Source organism: Ursus americanus, chromosome 12, assembly GCF_024610735.1.
Source record: "Ursus americanus isolate L20-20 chromosome 12, mUrsAme1.1.p, whole genome shotgun sequence".
In the NCBI taxonomy this organism is placed as follows: domain Eukaryota; kingdom Metazoa; phylum Chordata; class Mammalia; order Carnivora; family Ursidae; genus Ursus; species Ursus americanus.
The window spans coordinates 26,857,586-26,880,265 of NC_142138.1; the positions used below are offsets into that span (position 1 = coordinate 26,857,586).

The window sequence follows — 22,680 nt, forward strand, 5'->3', positions numbered from 1 at the left end:
ATTAATATGAGCCTAAATAGATGGCTATGGAAATACATAACTTTTTCATTACTATTTTACAAATTCATATTTGTTGACATTTAAGTTCATAACCAACTTGGAGATGAATATTGTAATTTTAGCCCCTAGCATGACATGTTAAAAATATTCTCGGTTTGATCACTTTAAAAAAATAAAATTGATGGGGCGCCTGGGTGGCACAGTGGTTAAGCGTCTGCCTTCGGCTCAGGGCGTGATCCCGGTGTTACGGGATCGAGCCCCACATCAGGCTCCTCCGCTATGAGCCTGCTTCTTCCTCTCCCACTCCCCCTGCTTGTGTTCCCTCTCTCGCTGGCTATCTCTATCTCTGTTGAATAAATAAATAAAATCTTTAAAAAATAAATAAATAAATAAAATAAAATAAAATTGAATAAGCAAGCCACCTTATGTATTTGTATGTTTCCCAAATTATGCTATGTAGCACAATGATCTGAAAAGATACTTCTCAGAAAAAAAAAATCCAAGATAAAATAGTTTTGATAAAACTACATACTTGGTAAAATGAATAGTTAACATTGTCATGTTAAATAGCGAGAAGCTTTCAGTTAAAAAAAAATCTTGTTTCTAAAACTTAGTTTTTATTGTACATGAAACCTTCTTGAGCACCGACTGGGGTCAGGCACTACTTTGGCCCTGGAGATAAAGCTTGGCAGAAAGCATGCAAGGTTCCCCCCACTCTTACATAAAAGTAGCAGGAGAAAGACAACACAACATAGGAGAGATTGTATCAGACAGCGGAAATAGGCATCTCATGTCCAAAGCCAGCCACGTTTGACCAGAGGTCTACCCCAGCCTGGATGGCAGCCTCCAGAAGAGATAGATGACTCTTAAGCTGAGACGTAAATGACAGGAGAGATGATAGAATACTATTTCCCCAATCTACCAGAAAGTTGGGAAAATCAAGTGCAACACTATATGTGAAAATAATGGGGTCTATAAAGGACAAAGTGGTGAAGATTTGAGAGATGAGGCTATGACCTCCCCTAAATCCTGGCAGCACTCAAAGTTCTCCTGAAGTGAAAGCTCAAGAACAGTTACTTTTTGTGCAGCCTGAGGAGACATGCACATTGCATATCCAGGGAGAAGAACAGTAAGTGTCCATTACTTTCCTCCTTATTAGGAATGCTGTTTTCTTCTCTAGTTGTTTTCCTATCACAATTGGTTTACCTGCCATATTATAAAATCCTTGAGGATTTTTTTTTTTGTCTTAATGAATCTCAGAAACTTAGAATAATGCCGGCATATACTCGGTGCTCAAGAAATATTAGTTGTATCAGTAAATAAATCATGATTATCAGCTTTCCTCAAAGAGCAAGAGGCATATAGGTTATTTTATCCTTTATAAATATCAATTTTAAAATGTCGTTTTGATCCCTCTCCAAGAATATGGAGTAAAGGTATGTGCTTCATTTGATAGCTAGGGGCACATTATTTGAAGACATTGGCTTCTAAAATTATTCTTCACAGCAAAATCTTTAGAAACATCTTATAAAATAGGATTAAGATCATATTGATCAGTTAATCAAAAAGTAATTTATTATATGCATAACCTACATATTTTATTTTCACTTAAAATGCATATTTATATGTCAGTCTTAAAAGATTGAGTAAACTTCTATTGTTAACAAAAATGACTACTCACTAAAATATCACACTACCTCTTTATACCACATAATGTTCCAGTTAGGATTATCAGACTTTCAGTTTTTGGTTCCTCAAAGTGGAATGAGAATTTAAAGGTACTTGTGAAGCATTCTCAGTGTAGAATGCAAGTAAATTTTAATTATTTTCCTACTTACAGTTACTCCAACTACATCTAGTTAAACATAATTATTTTTAACGATTGCCTTTATCGAGTATTTTCAAAGCATTCAACATTGTTTTTGTAGAAACAAAACTCTTTTTCATCACACATATTGTAACCAATTCTGCTAATCTCAGAATTCAAATGACAGAAAGAAATGTTCAAGTACACATTAAAGAGAAGTTTATTGGATGCTGTGGGCACCAATTGGAAATTTTTAGAGGAAATAAACAGTGTTGATCATATATAGGTCAACTAAAAGAACTTCTTCTGTATCAACATTGTATAGATTAGCTTTCCCCATGACACCATTTGGGGAAATTATGATCAAAACTGATGAAAGTCCTCTATTATCTTACTATTGGAAATTATCTATGCAAATTGGATGTTTTATTTCTCCAAAAGGAATGTTCCATGTTTTCTATATTTAAGTAGTTTGGTTTTGTTTTTTAATTAAAAGGGAAAGAGTATCTATTGTTAAAGTTAAATATATGCTTAATAAAAACAACTTTAAATAATACATTTTTTTAAAAAATTTGTGATGAATATATCTAGAGAAAACAAAACAGACAAAAAACAGACCCTGTAGCATTTAAAGTTCTCTTTACCTGAAAAATCTGTTCTCTCTCTCTCTTTTTTTTTTTTTTGAAGAAAAATAGTGTTCTCTCTCTCTCTTAAACCACTGCTATGTAGGTACTTCTTTCTGCAAAGAATTTTCTCCTTCTTAGCTCTATACCCCAAATTAAGCGAGATGGTGACATAATTTCTCCATTGAGTAATTAGCTGAAGAACTGGCATTAAGAGATATTCACTACCTCCTGGTACTTTCTTTTCTTGGGGTAGAGAGTGAAGGGAAGAAGGTATCAAAACACATGGCAATGACAAAAGAGAATGGCTATCATGTAACAGTAAGAAAACATTAATTTTTCACTCCAGTATTCTTGATTTTCTTTTCTTCATGTGATTTTATTTCTTCTTTGATGTTTCCATTATTTACTCAATACACATTTATTTTGTGGGATAGGGTAAAGTGTGATGGGAAATGGAACACAAAATAGTGTAAGTTAGAGATATCAATAGTTATGATAGACATATTCAATATGGAGGCCCAAATCAAATGTTCTGGAGCCCCTGAAAAATAAGATAAAATCCATAACATTGAGTAGTTCAGGTAATCAGTAATATGAAGAAAAATGTATCAAGCAAGAACTCAGACTGAGCTTCAGTTTGAAAAGACGTCATAACTATTCATAACCAAGAAGTCTTTAAACATCTAAACCTGTGTTTATTCCTTTGTAAAACTGGAATTTTAACACTGGTTAAAACCCCCCATCCAATTATTCTTAATGACAGTAAATATAGTCCCTGAACCAGTAAAATGTTTACTAATGTATAGACTTTTGGGGACTGAAGAAATCACCATTTAAAATGTTGGTATTTTATTTCTCCTTAGAAAATTCTTATTGAACATAAAGAAATATTTGAAAAAATGTACCAAAGTCTAATTTTTCTATAAGTGGAAGACCATTAGCAAGAACTTATTTTATATATTTGTCTCTTTTAAAAGTATTTGTTAATAAAATAAATTTATAATTCATTATGTAAACTACCATGCCAAGTAAATTTTAAATACTCAATTGTCACTCCTTCATAAGATAGTTCAGTAACTGTATACAATATAACATCTTTTCTTAACCAAAATTTATATAACTACACCATTATAATTTATGTAACTTTATATGTTAAATTTTTTCTCCATGCAAAATTAAATCTAAACTCTTGGACAATCTTTTTGTTTTAGTTAATTTGACTGATGATAGCTGTTTGCCTGTTTGACTACCAACCTATGTTTATACCAATATAAAATAATTTAAAATAGATAATAAGTTGACTCTCCCATTAAGAAGATAATTTTCATTAGCCTTTAATTTTAATTCATTTTTTGGTACTAAAGGTGATCAGCTTCAATATTCCCATTTAATCTTAAAATACATCAAATCTCCTCTATTGAATTTTTTCTAAGGAATATAACTGAGATACAAATGCTACAATCTAATTTAACTATTATAAATTAATTTTTATCCAAAAGTATGTCTCTAATTTATTGGGAATAACAAGTCAGTAGTTAAGAGGAGCTCTAGAAATGTAAAACAATCAAATAAACTATTTACTGAATGTCTCACTGAATATCTGGTTATATACACTGCAGCATCAGAAACCAAAAGTTCTTTACCTTTAAAACCAAACTAAGATCTGTTTCTTAAATCTCTAAGGCATGTAATATTAAGTATACCCATTGGGAACTTCTATGATATTTGGAATACCTCCAATGAGCTTCCTTCCTAATTTTATGAATTTTAAAATTATTTTCATACCAGGCTATAGAAATCATAGGCATTATCATCATTATCATGACACACTATACTTCACAATTCTCCCACCCTTACATGTATTTGGTCCCATAAGCCTGGGACTTAATTCTTCCTCCCCACTTTGGATATCCTATTGTATGAGCCTCTACTCAAAAAAGAAAAAAAAAATTGTAGGGAAAACCACGATAGCACCCTTCAGTCTAGAATTCAAGTGATTTTACTTAATCAAATACCAAAAAAAAAAAAAAAAATCCCCCAAAATCTTATTTTTAGGTAGTGTTACATTTAAAAAGAATAACACAATGCATACTTCTTGAGATGATCTTTGTTGAAAATATTTCCCATCTATGTTACCATATCTTCATAATGTTATTGATATAAACATTTTCTGGGAGTATGGCAGTGATATTCACAGGGCAAATATGTCTCCCTACCTCACAAAATTTCTGATAAGTGATTTATATAACACTAAAATGAACGCTAAGAAATGGAGATATAGATACATATTCACCTTAACATGTACTCCAAGTGGGACTTGTGTAAAAATGTTAATTAACAGCAAATTAAAGTAAAATAACAAATTAAAATACATGTGTATTTCATATACATATAACTCCCAAACCAAACATGCAATAGCTCTATCGTGAGAAACTAATTTTTTTTAGATTCATTTACTCATTTCCACAAACACTTAGCTACTCACCAAGCCTGTTCAAGGCCCAAGGGATACAAAGGCAATTAAGGTAAGAATTCTGCCTTCCCAAGGCCTATAGTGGGGTAGAGGTATTTCATAAAACATGTATATAAAAAACTAAAATTCAAGGAAAGAGCTGCTTATTTTCACTAAACTCATTTTGTTAAATCCAACATTAATGCAAGGTAACTAGACTTACAAAATTATGAAGGAAATAAATATGCAGATACATACATATATGTATATATTTGGATACATAAATTTGGGGATATATATAAATATATCCATGTGTTTAAATTTTTGCTTTCAATACTTCAATGCTGAGCAATTAATGAAGGTTCCATGAAAAAATTAGCATTAAGCTAAGTTTAGAAAATGAATAGAATTTGGAAATTACTGAAAAGCCATTTTGGAAAATCAATTGCTAAGGAAAAGAGGAGGCAACAGCAAAAAGCCCTATCTGAAATAGAAGAGGCAACAGCAAAAAGCCCTATCTGAAATAAAGGGTAACTCATGAAGTAAGTCCCTAAAGCATGCTGGATCATATAGAAGTAGGCATATTACCAGAGCATCTTGATTTTGTCTGGTGTCAGCTAATCCCCAAAATTATTAGTGAAGGTCTATTGTTGTGGTAGTTATAAAAATCGTAATAGCTAGCATTTATTTACTGTTTATTTTGTACCACACATGGTGCTATGGAGTTTTCAAACTTTATTTAATTCTTACAACCTATAGGTTAGATACTATCATTAACCCATTTTATACAGAACCAATCTTAAGCAGTTTCCTGATTCAATTTTATTTAATGATTCAAAGAAATATGCCACTATTTTTTAAGGGCCTAACTTAAATGCAATTCTAGAGTAGCTAGAAGTAGGGGAAGGATGAGGATATTGAAAAGTTTAGAATGAATTTGAAAAAGCAAAATATTCCGGTACTGGAGAAATACCAAGGTGAATAGAGATTTTAATGTAAATGAAGGAAATTAACAAGAATTTACCTTTATAGATTTCCCCATATATTTAACCATTGTATGCTACTTTAAAGGAGGTGATATAGAAAAGTCTAGATATTCCCTGCCAGAAACGAACTGATTATGTACGTCACATATAAAGAAAATTTTTAGAATACTCCAGGAAAATTCAGAAATCAGCTCATCAATAGTTGAAATTAGAGAGAAGTGTCATGCATTCCATTAGAGGTAGGAGGCTCAGAATAATTCAGAAAATGAAGTGACAAAAGTACAGAAGTGCTATTTAAATGAAGAATCATTTGCTGAAGAATTCCAAATTGTTAATCAGAGGACTAGGTGATAATTATGAAGTGTTCCTTACATCTATTACCATTTCAACCAAGAAAAACCGTAATGAAAGTATATTGAGGAAAGTGTAGGATTTTAGAAAAAACACATAATGACAAGTAGGTGTTTATGCTAACAGAAGAAATTGTGAAGAAGAAAATATAATCTTCCTGGACATTCAAAATATGTCAAAAACTGACAATAAATTTAGGGAGAAATCCATGTATAAAAGTATTCAAAAGAGAGCACAGTGTGAAGGAGGAAAAACAACCCAGAAGAAAAAAATGAATCCAAGAAATAAAAACAAGATGAATGAGATTGTCATCGTATGTTCAGTTTAAACCTACTTTTCAAAGTAATAGAAAGATACCTGGAATTAAAAATAAGTGAGCCTCAGAAGTTACTGGGGAACAAACAGAATACAGGAAGCACAATATAACACAAAACAATTCCTTCAACTAGATAGTCCTGGCCATAAGTTATAGCTGTATTAAAGGAAGCGGGACGGAGGGAGGAAGAGTAGACATTGACACTGAGCACCAACTATGTGCAGAATACTGCTTTGGGCACATTCAGTGGCTTATTACTAGGATTTATAGTAAGTACAGGGGTAGCAATCAATATTTCCATTTTACAGACAAGAAAACTGAGTCTCAGAAACTATTAGTCTCAGAGCTAATAGTTGGTGAAGTAAAAAGTCAAACCTAAGTTCTTTACCCTGCCCAACACTGTTAAAGGATAAGGTTGAACTAGAATGTAAATTCAATGGGAGGGACCTTATCTCTTATCACGACTGTATCTCAAACTCATGGGAAGTGTCTAGTGTCTGATGGGGATGCAACAAATACATGCTCTAAAATAGGTGAATGACTACCTAAAAGAACATGCTCCTATGGAAAAAACTGTATGATGAGTGGGAAAAATTACAAAACAAATTCCTGAAAGAAGAAAAATGAAGAGTCAATGAAAGTAGATTTACTAAAAATATTCTATGCAAATAGCAATATGCAAAGTTCTGTGAAGGATTTGCAATAATATAAGTAAATGGCTGTTAAATAAGACAGCAGCTGTTATATTCCTTTGCAGACACAAACATGTAACAGTATACCATAATGTAAAACTGATGGAATAAACATTATAAAATGGAAAAGTGTAGGAATTTGGAATTCAGAGAAGGAAGAGAAAGAAGAGTCAGAATGGGTCTAGAGAGGTTAAAAATGTTCTTGAATTATATGAGACAAAAATAGGACTTTATTTTGGGAAATCTTTGGATAGACAAAAAACAAATCAACATGAAACTCTCCTTTTGGGTGCACATGTAAGATCACTAGAAGGTGGATATGTAAGCACACTAAAGAAGATACTTCAATTACACACCATCAGATTAAAAGCAAGTTTTCATCCAACTAGACTATAAACTTCCTTCTACCAGCTAGCAGAAAAAGGCAACCTATCCAGTTTCAATATGTTTCACTTTATGCACTGACTACAATTAGCCATATGATTCAATAACAGCATTGATATGTTTAATGAAATTAGAATAAAAACTTCTTTTATTGGTCCTCAATTTTTTTGATCTTCCCATCTACCCTGGGAAATAATGGTGCTCAACACCTTAGGCTGCCTAACCCTTTTCAAGGGAGGGTTTGAATTCAACTTGGTACAGCTGTTTGGAGTTATGCCAGAATTAGTATTCAAATAATTTAATTGGAAACTTGGAATAATAAAGCAAGCAACTACATTTTCTCCTTTTTGTCAAAATGCTCCAAGAAATACTACAATTTCTAAAAAAAGATGAGCATGGGCCTTGGAGACACACACACCTAGGATCAACTCCTGGTTATGCCATTTACTATCTGTATTAAAGTTAAAAATTAAATAAATACAATATAAAGTTATTCACCTATGAATTTGTTTCTTCACTTACAAAGTAGAAAAACTGTAGGCTGTCATGGGGATTCAATAAAGTGGGCAATGGATAATGCTCAACTTTAAATGATATTCAAAAACTGTTCATTTTTTTCTCTTGTATTATCAGTAGTTTCTAATCATTAGGGATGAAATCATTATTGGATGAGAGATTTTATTTCATAATATTTATAGTTTTAAGAATTCACTCTTTTCCAATCTGGTAAATGCTCGACTATGTAATAGATGCTATGTATTTAATCTCATTTAAAATAATCTCACATTTTTCCTCAAACATATAACACACCTTGATTTTTTTTTTTATCATTGTTGACTTATCAGTAGGTGAAGTGCAACTGGTGCTTAACAAAGTTTTAGTAAATGAATAAGCAATATATTTATCAATCATTTGCTCTTTTTCTTAGGGAGAGACACAAGATAGGAGAAAAGCCACGGGGCTTGGAATAAAAGGACCTAGATTTCAATTCTGGCTCAGCTACTACCCATTTTACCTGGAGCAGGTTAACTTATTTTTCTAAGCCTGAATTTACTTGGTGATAAAACTGGGAAAGCAATAACTTACTGCATATTGTTGAGGAAGTATGTCATATAGACACTCAGTGACTGTTAGTTGAATCTGAATCACAATGATGATGGCTTCGTCATGATTATGAACTTAAATCATTCTGCTGTGCATTTGGCAAATATGCAAAATTAAAGCAAGCATTCATATTTTCTGAGCTTCTCCTGAGTTTATTGTCTATGGATAATATGGTGATATATATGGGAAGTTCTTGCCCATACAGACTGCTTCTGAACTGTAATGTCTTCAGCATTACATACAGATGCCCTAAAGAATCAAAAGGGCATACCTAATCCTGAATAATTATTTGCTACCCCAACCAGAATACACAGTTGACTTTCTTTTTTATTCTCACTCTCTTATCGACTATTCCAATGTTGTCACCAGTTATCACTTCCATTCTCCTAAACTGTCACAAATGTACCCTCTACCTATTCCACTGCCATCACATTGTACTTTCTAATTTCTCAATTCTTCTTTTCTGTCTCCTTTCATTTCTTCCTCTGTTCTCAATGTTTCATGTGACCACCCAATTACAGTGATCTCTTACTTCTCTTAAGTGAGTCAAATCACCATCAGTCTGTTGACTATAAAATTTGTGGTTTCTCTGCTATTGAGAGTTCTGGGTTTGCCTCCTGATAATTGCAAAGCCTCTTTTGGTATGTTTGTACTTCCGGATTTGGAGTTACTGCATTTGCTTAGCAGGCTCAACAATAAAAACAAACACAAGTATGTGCATTAAACAGAATCTTTAAAATACAAAATGTCAAGAGTTCAGCTAAATTACTCCACACTGCCACTGCCTAAGCATCCATTTCATGTGGCCAAGCGGCACGCAGGAACCTTGAACTGACTGACTGACACTATCCCTTCACTCGCATATCTCCATTAGAGTCATAAGCAAATCCAAGTTCCTGATACCACTTTCCCAGCAGTTCTTGCAAGCAACATTCTCTCCTGCCTCCCCACGTGTATTGTTCCCTTGTGGGAGCCTAAGATAAAACTCTGCTCTTTTTGGTTAGAATTGACCAATAGGGTCTGAACGAAGGAGCCCCCTAACACTCCATCCATCGACCCTTACAAAGGCTTGTGTACTTCAGGGTGGCTGATCTCTCTGCCTGGACTTATGTGGCCCCTGGCGTGTGCCATTTGTCTCCTCCAGGACCTGTGAGTAACAAACTCCTCTATTTCAGTTTTCCTTGTGTGTGTGTGTGTGTGTGTGTGTGTGTGTGTGTGTGTGTCTGTTCAACCACAGATCACTATCTGACATTTATCTGGGTTCTATTTAACAAATGCTATTTTAACAAAATCACAGCAAAAATATACATTCAACGGATATTGTACAGTTGGTTCACAAATAATTGAAGCAATGATTTAAAAATCATATTGGTAAGTAAATAGTGCCAAAAATTTCAGATTAAGATTAGGAGAAGAAAAGCAACATAAAAGTATTAGCCAATATAAATGTAGGCTTACTATGTGACAGGTACTGTGGTAGGATTTTACATGTATTATCTCATGTAATCCATGTAGTTCTGTTAGAAACACACTAATTGAGGGTAAGGCATTTGTTCAAGGTCAAGTAACCAGTAAGTAATTAGGGAAGTAGGAACTCAAATTCTCATCACTCCCATTCTGGACACCTCAAAGCATGACAGGTTTCAATGAAACTAAACAATTACAAAAGAAGATAAACTCTGTGCATAAGCAAAAATAACTTTTTATATCTATTATTTCACATTAATGATGTATGAGAAAAAAATCGATCAGTGACATACGCTCAAGAAGACAGGGAAGCAATTATTCAAAGATTTATATATAATTTCCTGTTGTGAACATATTATGAAAAATTAGCGCCTGACCCCAGTGCAGGCCAAGTTCCAGAATTACTAGCTATCTTTTAAAGTAAACATAAATGAACTAGTAAATTGGAAGGAAGACATATACCTGAATGTAAAATATAATTTTAGAACTTCAGTTTGTATAACATACAACACTTCATCATGGGAAAGGTGTAGATTTAGGATTATTCCACTTATTAAATGAATTATATGAAATGAAATTTATTCATTTTCATGGGAATTAGTTATTATAATATATTCTTTTCATTACAAAATATTACTTTATTATTAATTCATTTTATTATAATATAGTACAAATTATGGGCTTAATTTTGTCATCCCAGTGATGTAAGTTTTAGGTAATTTGATCAGAAGTCACTCACATAACATAACACACTTCTCCTTCCCCTTCCCCCCCTTTCCCTCCTCTTGCCCCCTCCTCTTTCTCACCTTCAATTCCTTCAGTCATTCAGATTTTGAGCACTAAAAATGTGTCAAGCAATGTTAGGCAGTAGAGATGCCATCAATTCTGCTGATTAATTACCAAGACATTCATCAAAAACAGGTTACTTATAAATCAAATATATCTAAAGATGTTCTCCTATAAGAAATATGTTATCTATAAGATTAGGAAAACATTATGATTCCTTTGATTTATTCATTTAATATCCCAATACAATAGTATATAATGTTATTGCAGAGAATATACAAACAATACTCTCGCCTTCTGATTATAGCAATTCTGTTCACAATGTCTCTTAAATCCTTTTAAGATCTCTAAATTTAATTTAGTTGCATGAGAGGAAACGGGTTTCTGAAGACAACAGAACACGTTTTTCCCATGGCCCTTTTAAATCACCCAAAACCTTTCTGTACCTTATGGCAATAGCTATAGCTTTAAAGAAACCCTATCTTGTAGCATAAGCATGGGCACTAGACCAGTGTCCAAACAACTTAGTGAAATTCACTAAAGAACAATTTAGTTCTGGACCAAAAAGGGTTATAAACATCTTCCTTAAATTGAACAAATTACCAGCTATCTGGAGAGTATAAAGCTTTGGCTACTGTTCAAAAGAACAACACTTAATGCTGGTGGCACTGCCAAATTCCTCCTTTCCTATATTCCCTTTTTCCTAGAGAAAGTGATTAAAAGACCAATTCCCATGCCAGCTGGTTGCTTAAGAGCATCAAAGGTCCTCTGTCAGGATTCAGAACTTGATATGGCTTAGAAACCACTATGCTAATAGATAACCTCTTCAACATTATAAATCAAAGCCATATGACCACATTAAAATTCTACCAGCTAGTATCAATACCCTGTGGTTTATAAAGTACTGTTGACCTGCCTCTGGGAGATGGCTGGAATGATACAGAAGTTCTGCTCGGGTTTGGGGGATACAGCTACTTTTCAAATGAGAGTTATTTGTCCATAGCAAATAGCCAGTTCTCTCTACCTCTGTATCTTTATTGATTTGATTTAATTGAAACCTTGGGAAAAAGGAAGAGGCTCATGAATTGAGGTAGAAACAGAAAAAATGTTAGAGGTCACAATAGACATATTACTATTTTGAACTGTTCCTCTTATCTGATTATTAGAATTGCAAATGGCAAAAACCTTACTATATAACATAAAATATTTGATCTTCTTAAAATTATAACTACAACTTAAAATCTTACAACCATACCATTGCATTTCAAACTTTCCCTGCTGACTTGTGATATATGGATTCGATAAAAAGTATTTAATCACTATATATATGCAGATCCAACACAGTATTAAATATATTACAATTATTAAAATATGAAACAATTAATAAACTAAAGCACAAACACATTTATCCCTTCACTTATCCTGCCATGGAGTCATTAACTTAAAAAATAGTAGATGTTAGCATGATATATGTAAGGCTCTGTGTTAAGGCCCTAGAAGAGACGAACAAGAGTCATAGTGCTTACACACCCAGCTGTTTTGTCAATTAAAATGAGTACAGCAAAGAACAGAAAGTATATTTTAACAAAACACCAAAGAACTTTTTGCTACTATTAAATTTCTTCAATATCTTTGAAATGATATTACATTTTTAGATAGAGGGGACTAATTAAAATCCAATTTGATAATGATTATGACCATGTAGGAAAATCCTACATTTGACTCTCTAGTAGTATGGGAAGTTCTTGTTTCCACTGGTGCATTTGAAATACATAAAATACCTGAAAAAAGAGCATGTGACCCAATTTAAAATTCCCTCTACAAAAGCCAAAAACCAGGTAGTATGATGTTCCTAGGAAAGAAAGAGCAATAAATTTTATTTTCTCTTATACATAGAAAGCATCAATGACAATCTATAATGGATCAGCAAAACTTTGAAAAGGATGGCATGGCAGAGATCAGTAAGTCCAACTTCCTCCCAATTCAGAAATCCTCTCTTGAACATCCTTAAGAGAGGGTCATTTCATTAATAATGGTTTTAAATTACCATCTTTCTTGCAAAAGCATGGAGAAATATACCAAAAGTAGACTTTATGGTGAATGCTTATTTATATCGTAGCCAGACACCTACACAATGCCTTTAGAAAGTATTTTGAAGAAGTTAAAGGAAGGTTGCCACATGATCTAATATTCAGTTAAGAAGGGGGGGGGAAACTTGTTAATGAAGCTTCCCTTAGCTCTTCTACGTAAGGTACATGATGTGTACAGTGTCTTAATTTATGTTATTTTGATTTTGATAGAAAAGTGATTTGACTTCTAATCAAAAGACTCAAATGGCTTGAGAGACTAATTTCTACAGTGGCCAAATACTAGAATCATGGGCATTGTTATGACCATCTTTCATAAAACTGGAAATTTTGATTAGTTCCTCAGATATTAAGTTACATAAAAGAAAGGTCTTTAATTCCTATTGATTTCAATAGGCAACTCTGTAGGAATTATCTCAGCATTTTGATCCCATATCCACAAACAGAGTTTAGCCCTCCTTCTCTTTTGCTCAAAAAAAAAAAGATACAGAATTATTGAGTCTTGCCAATATTTATTCATCAACTTCATTATTTTCCCACCCTTAGCAACATTATTTACTTAAATATTATTAATCAATGGATATTTAATTAAATATTTACACATTTGGTTTATTATTCTCACCATAATCTGGGTGTAGGAAATAAATCCATCTTTCTTCTGTGTAAAATGCCCCAATGTCATTATGGTTTAACTTCCTCTCTTTCAACAACTATTATACCCAGTGCTAGTAAGCAACATTTGTGGTGCCATGGGCAAAGCAGTCATTTAATCAAATATAATTAAAATCACTGAAATTATTACCTTTCACTATATATCAATCAGGGTTCCACCAGCAAAACTTAAAACATTCTGGATATTTAAAACAGGGAATGTAATGAAAGAAATTGATTGCAAAGTGTGTAGAAAAGCTGAGAAGCCGTATAGGTAAGACAACCCGTGAATTCAAATAGCAGAAGCCACTACTATTCCTAAGAGAGAAGTAGAAAGAGATGAGAGTTAAACAGAAGCCCAAGAGCCAGTTATCTGGTAGAAGATGGAAGAAAGAGGTCCCACTGGGAGATGGGGACACAGCTGGACGCTGCCCAAAGCAACAAAGGAGGGGAGAAACACTGTAGAGCGGAACTCATCATGTCCTGCCTTCTCCCAAAACTACCCTCCACTGGGCAACCACACAACAAGAAGGCAGCTGACGAGGCCTGTCTGGGAAATACAGGCTCAGGGATTAGCTCTGCCATCTATCTCCACTAGCATCAGGTAGCAGAACCACGAAAGTTGGATTGCTTAATCAGGTCCAGACCTGTCACACACAAGGTGTGAACATTTCCCTAAGTTCTTCAGAAGTCAGGTATTGCAGAATTAACTTATTCCATGGAACTGTTTAATTGCAAAGCCAATCTATTTAAAATAAGTACTTTATTAACAAGAATGTGTTCAAAGATTTATACAATCACATAGGTTTATCAATTCTTCTAAACAAAAAAGACTACACAAAATAAATTTATCTAAAGTTTATCTAGAAAACTTTAAAATAACTACATTGTCCTTTAATATAACAGATATACCAAGTAATATGTCATGCTAATTGAACAGCTTTGCAAATCACTACAGGTAATGGTGTAGCATTTTATTTTGTATTCTAGAACACATTTTTTCCAAAATGACTCAGTAGGATAATCTATTTCCCTTTCTTTCTTGAAGAAGGAAAAAAACCTCAGAATTTTAGAAATATTTGTCCAACACTACTGAATAAGCATATAGGTCTTTAATAATGCTTTAATGTTCTAAATTGAAAATGCCTATATAGTTAAATAATGTATTTGAAATATGTATTGCATCAATGTGTAGGAATGACTCAACAAACAATGTGAGACAATCCGATGATATTCCAAAAGTACAGCACAATTGATTTCTACTGCTATAGGTAATTCTGCATTCTCATAAATAAATCCTTTACTTTCTTATATCCAGCAGCATGCATTTCGAAACAAAACTAATTAATGTAGTCTAATCAAAAGGCCAGTGTTTTGGACAAATAGTTCGAGAAGTGATAAATACTCATCATATCCACTTATAAATCTACTTGCGAAAGTTTTGTGGCTTCCAATGAAAATATCTTCTGTGGAAATGTGCTCTATGTTCTCTGTTGTAAGTAAAAACTGTCCCTCTTACTACAATATCATATTGGGATCTCATGTATAACTTCCATTCAAACCTACTGTATTAAAATGACAGAGTTGTGTTCAACTTTGCTAAGGTAAAAGAAGATATCACATTTAAGAAAAGAATCTCTCTTCCTTTCTTTGATTAAAGCATGACAAGTAGAGAATAGGATATTTTGAATTCATATCAGGAAGGCGGCTTAAAATGTACAAAATTCATACAGAAGAGCTGAAGTAGAAACAGATTGAAAGAATTAGCTTAAAAATGACATGTGTTTTAAAAAAATGTTCAGTCACTAAGAGGATATAAATGAGGATGTTCCTTGTATTGTTTCCAAAGAGTATTAAACATTTTAGACACATTAACATAACTGTGTTTGTTCATATGGTAAGAATAAAACAACTGATTCACATTAAAATGACTGCAAAACTATATTTTAAAAGTCATCTGAAATTTATGTATTGATCCAAAGCATTGTTACGTTTCCCTTGATTCTCCAGGTCTAGAAACACAGGTTCCTGAAATGTGACCAATGTGGTTCTAGTATCTTCTGTTCTTTGCTATGTCACCCCACGAAACATTAACTCCTATCTTCCGTGTACTACAAAATACAATTTGAAGATTGGAGAAAAAGTTAATTTCTCCATAGGCAGATTAACAAATTTTGTTAGGCATAAACTACTAATATGTATTAAACATAGTAGCAATTGAAGTCAAAATTTAAGAAGCTAATGAAAGCATTTATTTGTGTTTTTAGCAAATTACAATGTATTCAAAGACATACATGCATGTATTGAAATCCAAAGTTTAAGTAAAGGAGGTACCAAATGTTCTATGTTGAATAGATGCATCATTAAATACTCCATCAAGAAGGTCCAAGTGAATCCTTCAGAGATTTATCAGTGAATAACACTATTAGGAGTAAGGGAAATTTTGAGACTTTATATATTGCTTCACTAACTTTAAGAGCAAAATTAAAATGATAAAAATGCTGCAGTTATTGAAAGGAATTTCATTATAAGTCCACTGTTTAAGCTAAACAGAGAAGATCATTTGTAAAATGATAAATATTGTTAGTAGATCACAGAATGATTTCCTGTTGTATTATAACGCCACTTAAGGAAAGTTCTGTTTTTCTTGATTTTTTTTTCTCTAAAACAGACATTCTGGCATTTAGGAGATAGAAATGTATCATTTGACCTTTACACTTCTATTTCATTAATGTAACCACAAGCAACAGAGTCACTGACTGACATGTTTGCACTTTCAGGCCTTTAGCTCTTAAAGTTATTTGATAACTGTTATGCCACTATTTGCTCTTTATTAGAGACACTTTGAGGAATGTGTTACATTAAAAATAGGGCATATTGGGTAAAGCTTAATAAATGATATCATGTAATTCAGTAAAGTGTTCTCTTGAGCACCAGATTTTTGTACTTTGATGGGAGGGGGTGTATGTTTGAAGCTAAATTTTGTTTTGTTTTGTTTCCTAATGAATTAGAGTAACATCGAATATGATTCTAAGTCTCCAATGTAAAAGCATAAAATATAACTGTGACATTACTGTTGATGAAAAATGTGGCACCTGACTTACACACTCAATTAGTCCTTAAGCTCTGTCTGTATTGGTGTGAACAGAGCAAATACCAGATGCAGAAGAAGAGTCAAGAAAAACAACTGATACAATTTAACAATTTTTAACAGAGAGAGAATTTCTTATAAACACATATATTAAAATAGTTTAAAAACCTATGGACAATGTAAAAGGATAAAAAGTGGGATACTCCCTAGAGAATTATGGAATTACTATAAGCAAATTACTTCGGGTAAAAAGTAATGCAGATCAGACTTCTGTTTCATATGACAAGAAATTATTCTAGTTATTAAAAAAATAAACACTGCAATTGGTAGAAACATCACTTAGAAGAGATAGAGATTTCATTCTTTTTAAAAAGTTTAAGAGTCAAGTTCCCTAATTAAGATATTACAAAAGTCAGGATAGAGCATCTCAATGGATGTGTTACAGTGTATACAAGTAAACAAGGACTGCACCAAAGCAACAACACTGGAAAGATATTGCCCCACTAGCTAGAGAAGCTTCACTATTGTAAGCAATGAGAGAACTAAACCTAGATCTCCTAGAAGCAGAATGTGGTTCCGGATATTTTAATTAGCTACAATATGTATTAGATTCATTAGAAACAAAATACCAAGATATATCATCCAAAGACAAGTAGTGTATCCTTTAGGTTGAAAATGTTCATGCCCATTACAAATAAGCAATATGCTGCCACATACACAGATTGCAGCTCCCATGATCTGTGTTTGCAGCCTCTGAAGGTAGTGTTTCATGCTTACCACTGTTGTTCAAACTTCCAAAACAAACTTAATATAAAGAACATAAATGTGGGTTTCATATATATCCTCTACGTGACATAGAGTTCATAGCTTTTACCAGGAATGAAAAGGTATTTTACTAAGTTATAACAAATTAAATGTTACTTTTGTATACATTCAATGGCATTTTGTATTTAAAGCAGCATAGATAACATATTACGAAAGCATATTAGTTATTAGTGTATATCAGAAATTATAATAGTATTCCAAGTGAATTTGGTGTCCCAAGCATGTTTCAGAAGGTGTAAAACATATACCACACCCAGATCCCTGATCGTTAAATTTAAAATATGTTGCACAGTTCAAACAGAAACCTATCCCACTCTCTGTCACCTTAGACATGCCATGTATACTGATTTTGTGCATCCACACTTACAAGCCAACTACCACCCAGTGGAGAGAAAGAAGATCTTTCAGGGAGATTTGAAGTGTACGTCAGCTGGGGGTGTCAGGGGGAGAAGGTAGGGCGATGGGAAATGAAGGAATAAGAGTGTTTAGCCTTGTTTAGATCTAAGCACTGCTGATCATCAATTCATATTTTCACAAGAGAAAAAAAAATGTTTCCAGAAGCTCACTCTGCAGTGTTGCTTAGGGGTAAAATCAGGCTGTGGATGTTCATTAATGACAAAACATTTCAGTGCTCAAGCTTAGGGAAAAGAAGGGAGGAAGGGAGAGTGAGAAAAAGAAGTAAAAGTGAACATGGAAGGAGGGAGGAAGGAAAGGAGGAAGAAGGGATCAAGAGAGACAGAGAGAGACAGACGGGGGGGACCATGTGTACACATGTGTGAGTGACAGTGTGTGGAACAGTGAAGGAGTGTGTGCCTTTTAAACAGTGAAAGAGAATGTGAATATGAAAGTGGTTGTTAGAGCATGGAAGTGCCAGTGTGTGTGAGGATGTGAAATAGAGAGTATGTGAGTGAGTGTGTTGAAGGGAAAGAGATTTGTGAGTGTGAGAAAATGGTACTGGAAGGGTTCAGAGGGAACATGCATGTGTATGTGACAGTGATGGGAAAGGATATGGGGAGAGGGATGGGAAATGTGACTCAAAAAAGGGAAGACAAGATCACAGAATAGGGACGTGAACAAGGAAGAGAAAGAAGAAATGGTGAGAAGTGAAGAGTGAAGGAAAGGGGGCTAAATAGGATCAGAAATCAGAATGCTGAAGGTAAACAGGAGGAGAACATAGAAAAGGGAGGAAAGACTACAGAGAAAACAGAAAAAGGATGAAAAGAGGCAATAGAGAAAAAGGAGAGTAAGAGGAAGTGCGGAAATGGGAAAAGAAAAATGAGGAGGGAAAAAAGAAAGAGGGGAGAAAAGGATCAGCGGAAAGAAAGAAAGCTAAAGAGGGAGAAATTGAGCCTAAGTGTCCAAGTGAAAGGGAAAATAAATGGAGCAGGGAGCCTGCAGTTTAAAAAGTCGCTTAGGCTAGAGTAAAATAGAAACAAACCTGATAAACTTGTCAGACTCTCCGATAGTACCCCATGACAGTAAAACAGAGACCCTGTGAATTGAGTTTCAAAGTGGCACCTGCCCCTCCTAAACCTCACACTTCACTCATCCCCGGGCTACTTGGCGTTCCGGCAAAGTGCTTTAGCATCACGCGTCCAGCTTACTACCTGCCCCAGCGTAAAGGGGCCAGGATCCGGCAGAACCAGCATCTGGATTTCTTGAGATGTGTGTTTGTTTTGGGGGGTTTTTTGTGGGTTTTTTTTTTAATGGTGATCACCACCAGCATTATTAATCAGTGTTAAAAATTAAAAAAATAAAATAAAAAAGCAAGAAGGGTGGAAAGAGAGACAGAAAGAAAGACTGAGACAAGTACGAAAAGCACGCCGTTCCTCCTACCTAAGCACCGCCGTGTCCCCTTTTCTGACCATCATGTTGTCCACGGCCGCCCAGGGGAAGTCCACACTCTGTCCAGCCGGGAGGCAGGAGGGTAGCAGGCAGCACAGGCTGAGGAGCACCGCCGCCAGCCACTGGTTCGAGCAACAAGCACCCTGCACCAACAGCATCATGTCCATCCCTGCTAGGGCTGCTCACTCTCCAGCAGCTTTCAGCTCGCACTCCCCCACCCCCTGGTGCTGGCGAGTCTTCCCGGGAACCAGGCGGCGCGCCACAGGATTTTTTTTCTTTTTTTTTTTCTTTTTTTCCTTTTTTCTTTTTTTTTCTTTTTTGAGGTTTTTTTTTGGGGGGGGTGGGGTGGGGGGTGGGTTTCTTTTCTTTCTTGTTTTTCTTTCCCCTCTAGTTGTTGGCTGTTGTTTCTCTCTTGTTTTGTTTTGTTTTTGTTTTTGTTTTTTTGCCTCCCCTCCTCCTTCTCTTCGCTTTCCCTCCCTCCCTCCCCTCCCACCCCCTGGCACCACACTACACCTCCTCTCGGTTGCGTTTGGCCGAGTCCGGAGTGAGTCTAATTCTCGGGCGGCTCGCACACCATCTAGCGAGGAGGCGAGCGCGCCGGCGAGTGAGGGAGGAGGCGCGGCGGCGGCGGCGGAGGCAGGACGAGCGGCGGCGGCGGGCGGCTGCAATCGCAGCAGCAGCAGCAGAAGCAGCGCGGGGCGCAGCGGCGGCCGCTGGCCCCCGGGCTCGCGCGCGTTGCCAAGCGGCCGTTTCCTTAGCAACCCCGCCCGGGGACTGGGGATGCAGCGGGGGGGGGGGAGGGTGACGGGGGGGGGGCTAAAAAAGAAAGAAAAGACAGAAAACGGGAAAAAAAATCCAGAGGAGGAGGTATATCACAATTAATGCAAAGTGAGGGGGAAAGAGAGATGTGTCTTAGACAAAATGCTTCCCTTGTCATATGCACTAGAGTGATGTTTTGCTAGAATAGTCTCCGTGTCGGTGCTGAGGTGGAGAGCCGAGGGGCGCTTTGCTTTCCCTCTCTGGTGCGTTTTACCTCTTGAGACACCGTAACTTTAAAGTCCTCCAAGTTGTAGTCGGCGCCATCATGACGCCGGGGACTGTGAGATTTTGTTGTTTATCTAATTTTTTCCAATCTCTTCTGGGCGGCCGCGCTACAATCGACAAGTTGACTACAATAGGCCAACTAGTTCACTCTTTACCTCTTTTTCGGAAATAGGTAGGGACGGTGGCGGGGGTGCTGCTTTTTGAGGGCACATGAAGGGGTGCATGCAAGGCCTTGCGGTAGAGAAGCTGGTGTATCTATTGGGTCAGTCAATATGGATGGGAGGGCGCCCGCTACTCGCCCCCCACCCTGTGCGTGCTAACACTAAATCGTGTGTGTGTGTGTGAGGTACTGTCGAAGTGGACGGTGGGTGAGGATGTGTGTGTGTGAGTGTGTAGTACGCGCGTGCACGGGCTCGTGCGCGCGCGGCACGCAGGCGCGGTGGGAGGGACGGGGCGGGTCGCGGCTGGACGCAGTCGGGAAGAGACTGCAATCAAGTGTTTTAATTGTGTAGAGCCAGGCAGTCCTGTTATGTAAGAGGCAGTTTAACCCGTTTGAGCTTATCAGGCATAATGATCAGCGCATCCGAATCTAGGCAGGACTGAGTTTTCGGGTTTAACGAGTCACAGGGTTATATTTTTTTAACAGCCTCCAAACCAGGTTGGACAGATTTCCTCCTCAGCGGCGCAGAGAGGCTCGCCCTGCTTCCAACGCCGCAGCCTCTTAACCGCTCGCCCCGCCGCTGGGAGCCGCTGTCCTAGCCTAAGGCAGAGCCGAGCGCCGGGCTAGGGGCCGCCCCCTACCCTTTCCTACTTCTTCCCTTCTTAAACTCGTTTCCAGATTCAAGACCCTTTAGCTATTCCGGGCCATTTGCAGATCAATGCAAGAACCAAGGCTGGAGTCAATAGCAGTTACGCCAATCAGTCTTGTTCAGTGAGGAGTTTGGGAAGCAGAGCGAGGAAGTGGAGAGAAACAAGTAATTAAAAAATATGCGCACTACCACCACCACCACCACTTTCACCCCCCTAAAGCAGTCTTTGAAGATTTTCTTCGCCTTCACTCCAGTCCTTCTTCCCTTGGAGGAAATAAATAAAGCAAAACCGCACATCCCTAACTCGTTTTCCATAATGCTAGCAGGATCCTTTGGCAAAGCGCACAGAAGCGATAATCTCTGCAGGGGTCAGCATCCGGCTGCCTCCCCAGACTGAGCTCTTTACGAGGCAGGCAGGGAGTCGTTTTGCTTGGCGGTATCGGTGCTCAGGGTGATTTTTATCGCAGTGCATGAGGATATATGGGGAAAATGGGGAAAGGGAAGTGTTCCCATCACCTGTGACCACCCAGACTGACTGCTCCAAGAGCCCCTAACTAGCATCACCTCCCGCTGAACTGACACTCCAATACTAGGCAATTAACCGAGACGCTTGCGGCAGGAGTTAACTGATGTTATTAGTATTCAAGCTTAACTCTCAAACCCGGCTCAGAAACTGAGAGTGCAATAGTATTCAACCGCATTTTGAGACATCAATAAAATGTTAGTCATTTGCGGATGAATGAAAACATTTTCTTTACCGTCTGGTATGCTAGGGAAATAATTGTCAAATGACAGACTCTTGCTAATATTGATGCCAAATACCTAGATAACACTGTCATCTTGTTAACTGCGTTTTTTTTTTTTTTCTCGCGTGGTACACTGATGGATAAAGCTTAAAATTATCTAGGGCAAAAGGGAGATTAGAAGAATCAGCATGTCACATGCATGGGCAAAACTATGCTGTATTATTTAATATTTTCTCTAGAAATGATCTAGATCCCATTGAAGAGAAGCAGAAGGCACAGCTTCCGGCGTTGTGACTCAGTTTAGTGCTATTTTATGCAGAGATGGGATGCCAGCGTTTTCTAGTACAAGCTATGAAAAGCATCCTTTTGTAACTGCTGTTTCCCAGAGATCTGACATCTTGGGGGGCGTGGGGGGGGGAGAATTTCTGTGACCAGGGATGGAGCTGTGCAGCAGTTTTAATATGTACAACAACCCTTCGGGCTTGTAAAAGGAAACTGGAACCACTTCTATTTAAAGGCAAAGAGTTTATTTTATTTCTAGTTTTTATCTCAACTTACATTCACTGATCACCAAGCACTTAAGTCTCACAAAACCCATCCAAAGGAAGCAA

At 36.2% G+C, this 22,680-nt stretch overlaps 1 protein-coding gene and 1 long non-coding RNA gene across 2 annotated transcripts in view; one reads left to right on the forward strand and one right to left on the reverse strand.

Moving 5' to 3' along the window:
- NEGR1 (neuronal growth regulator 1) overlaps positions 1-20,178 on the reverse strand; it is an 812,346-nt gene extending 792,168 nt beyond the window's left edge. The window contains exon 1 of the mRNA XM_045802019.2: positions 19,462-20,178. Coding sequence (XP_045657975.1) covers positions 19,462-19,637 — 176 coding nt within the window. The 5' untranslated portion in view covers positions 19,638-20,178. The remainder of the gene's footprint in view (positions 1-19,461) is intronic.
- Positions 20,179-20,543: 365 nt separating this feature from the next.
- The window catches only part of LOC148109160 (uncharacterized), a 67,535-nt gene continuing 65,398 nt past the window's right edge, over positions 20,544-22,680 (forward strand). Inside the window, exon 1 of the long non-coding RNA XR_015726199.1 lies at positions 20,544-20,686. This is a non-coding gene — a long non-coding RNA (uncharacterized LOC148109160). The remainder of the gene's footprint in view (positions 20,687-22,680) is intronic.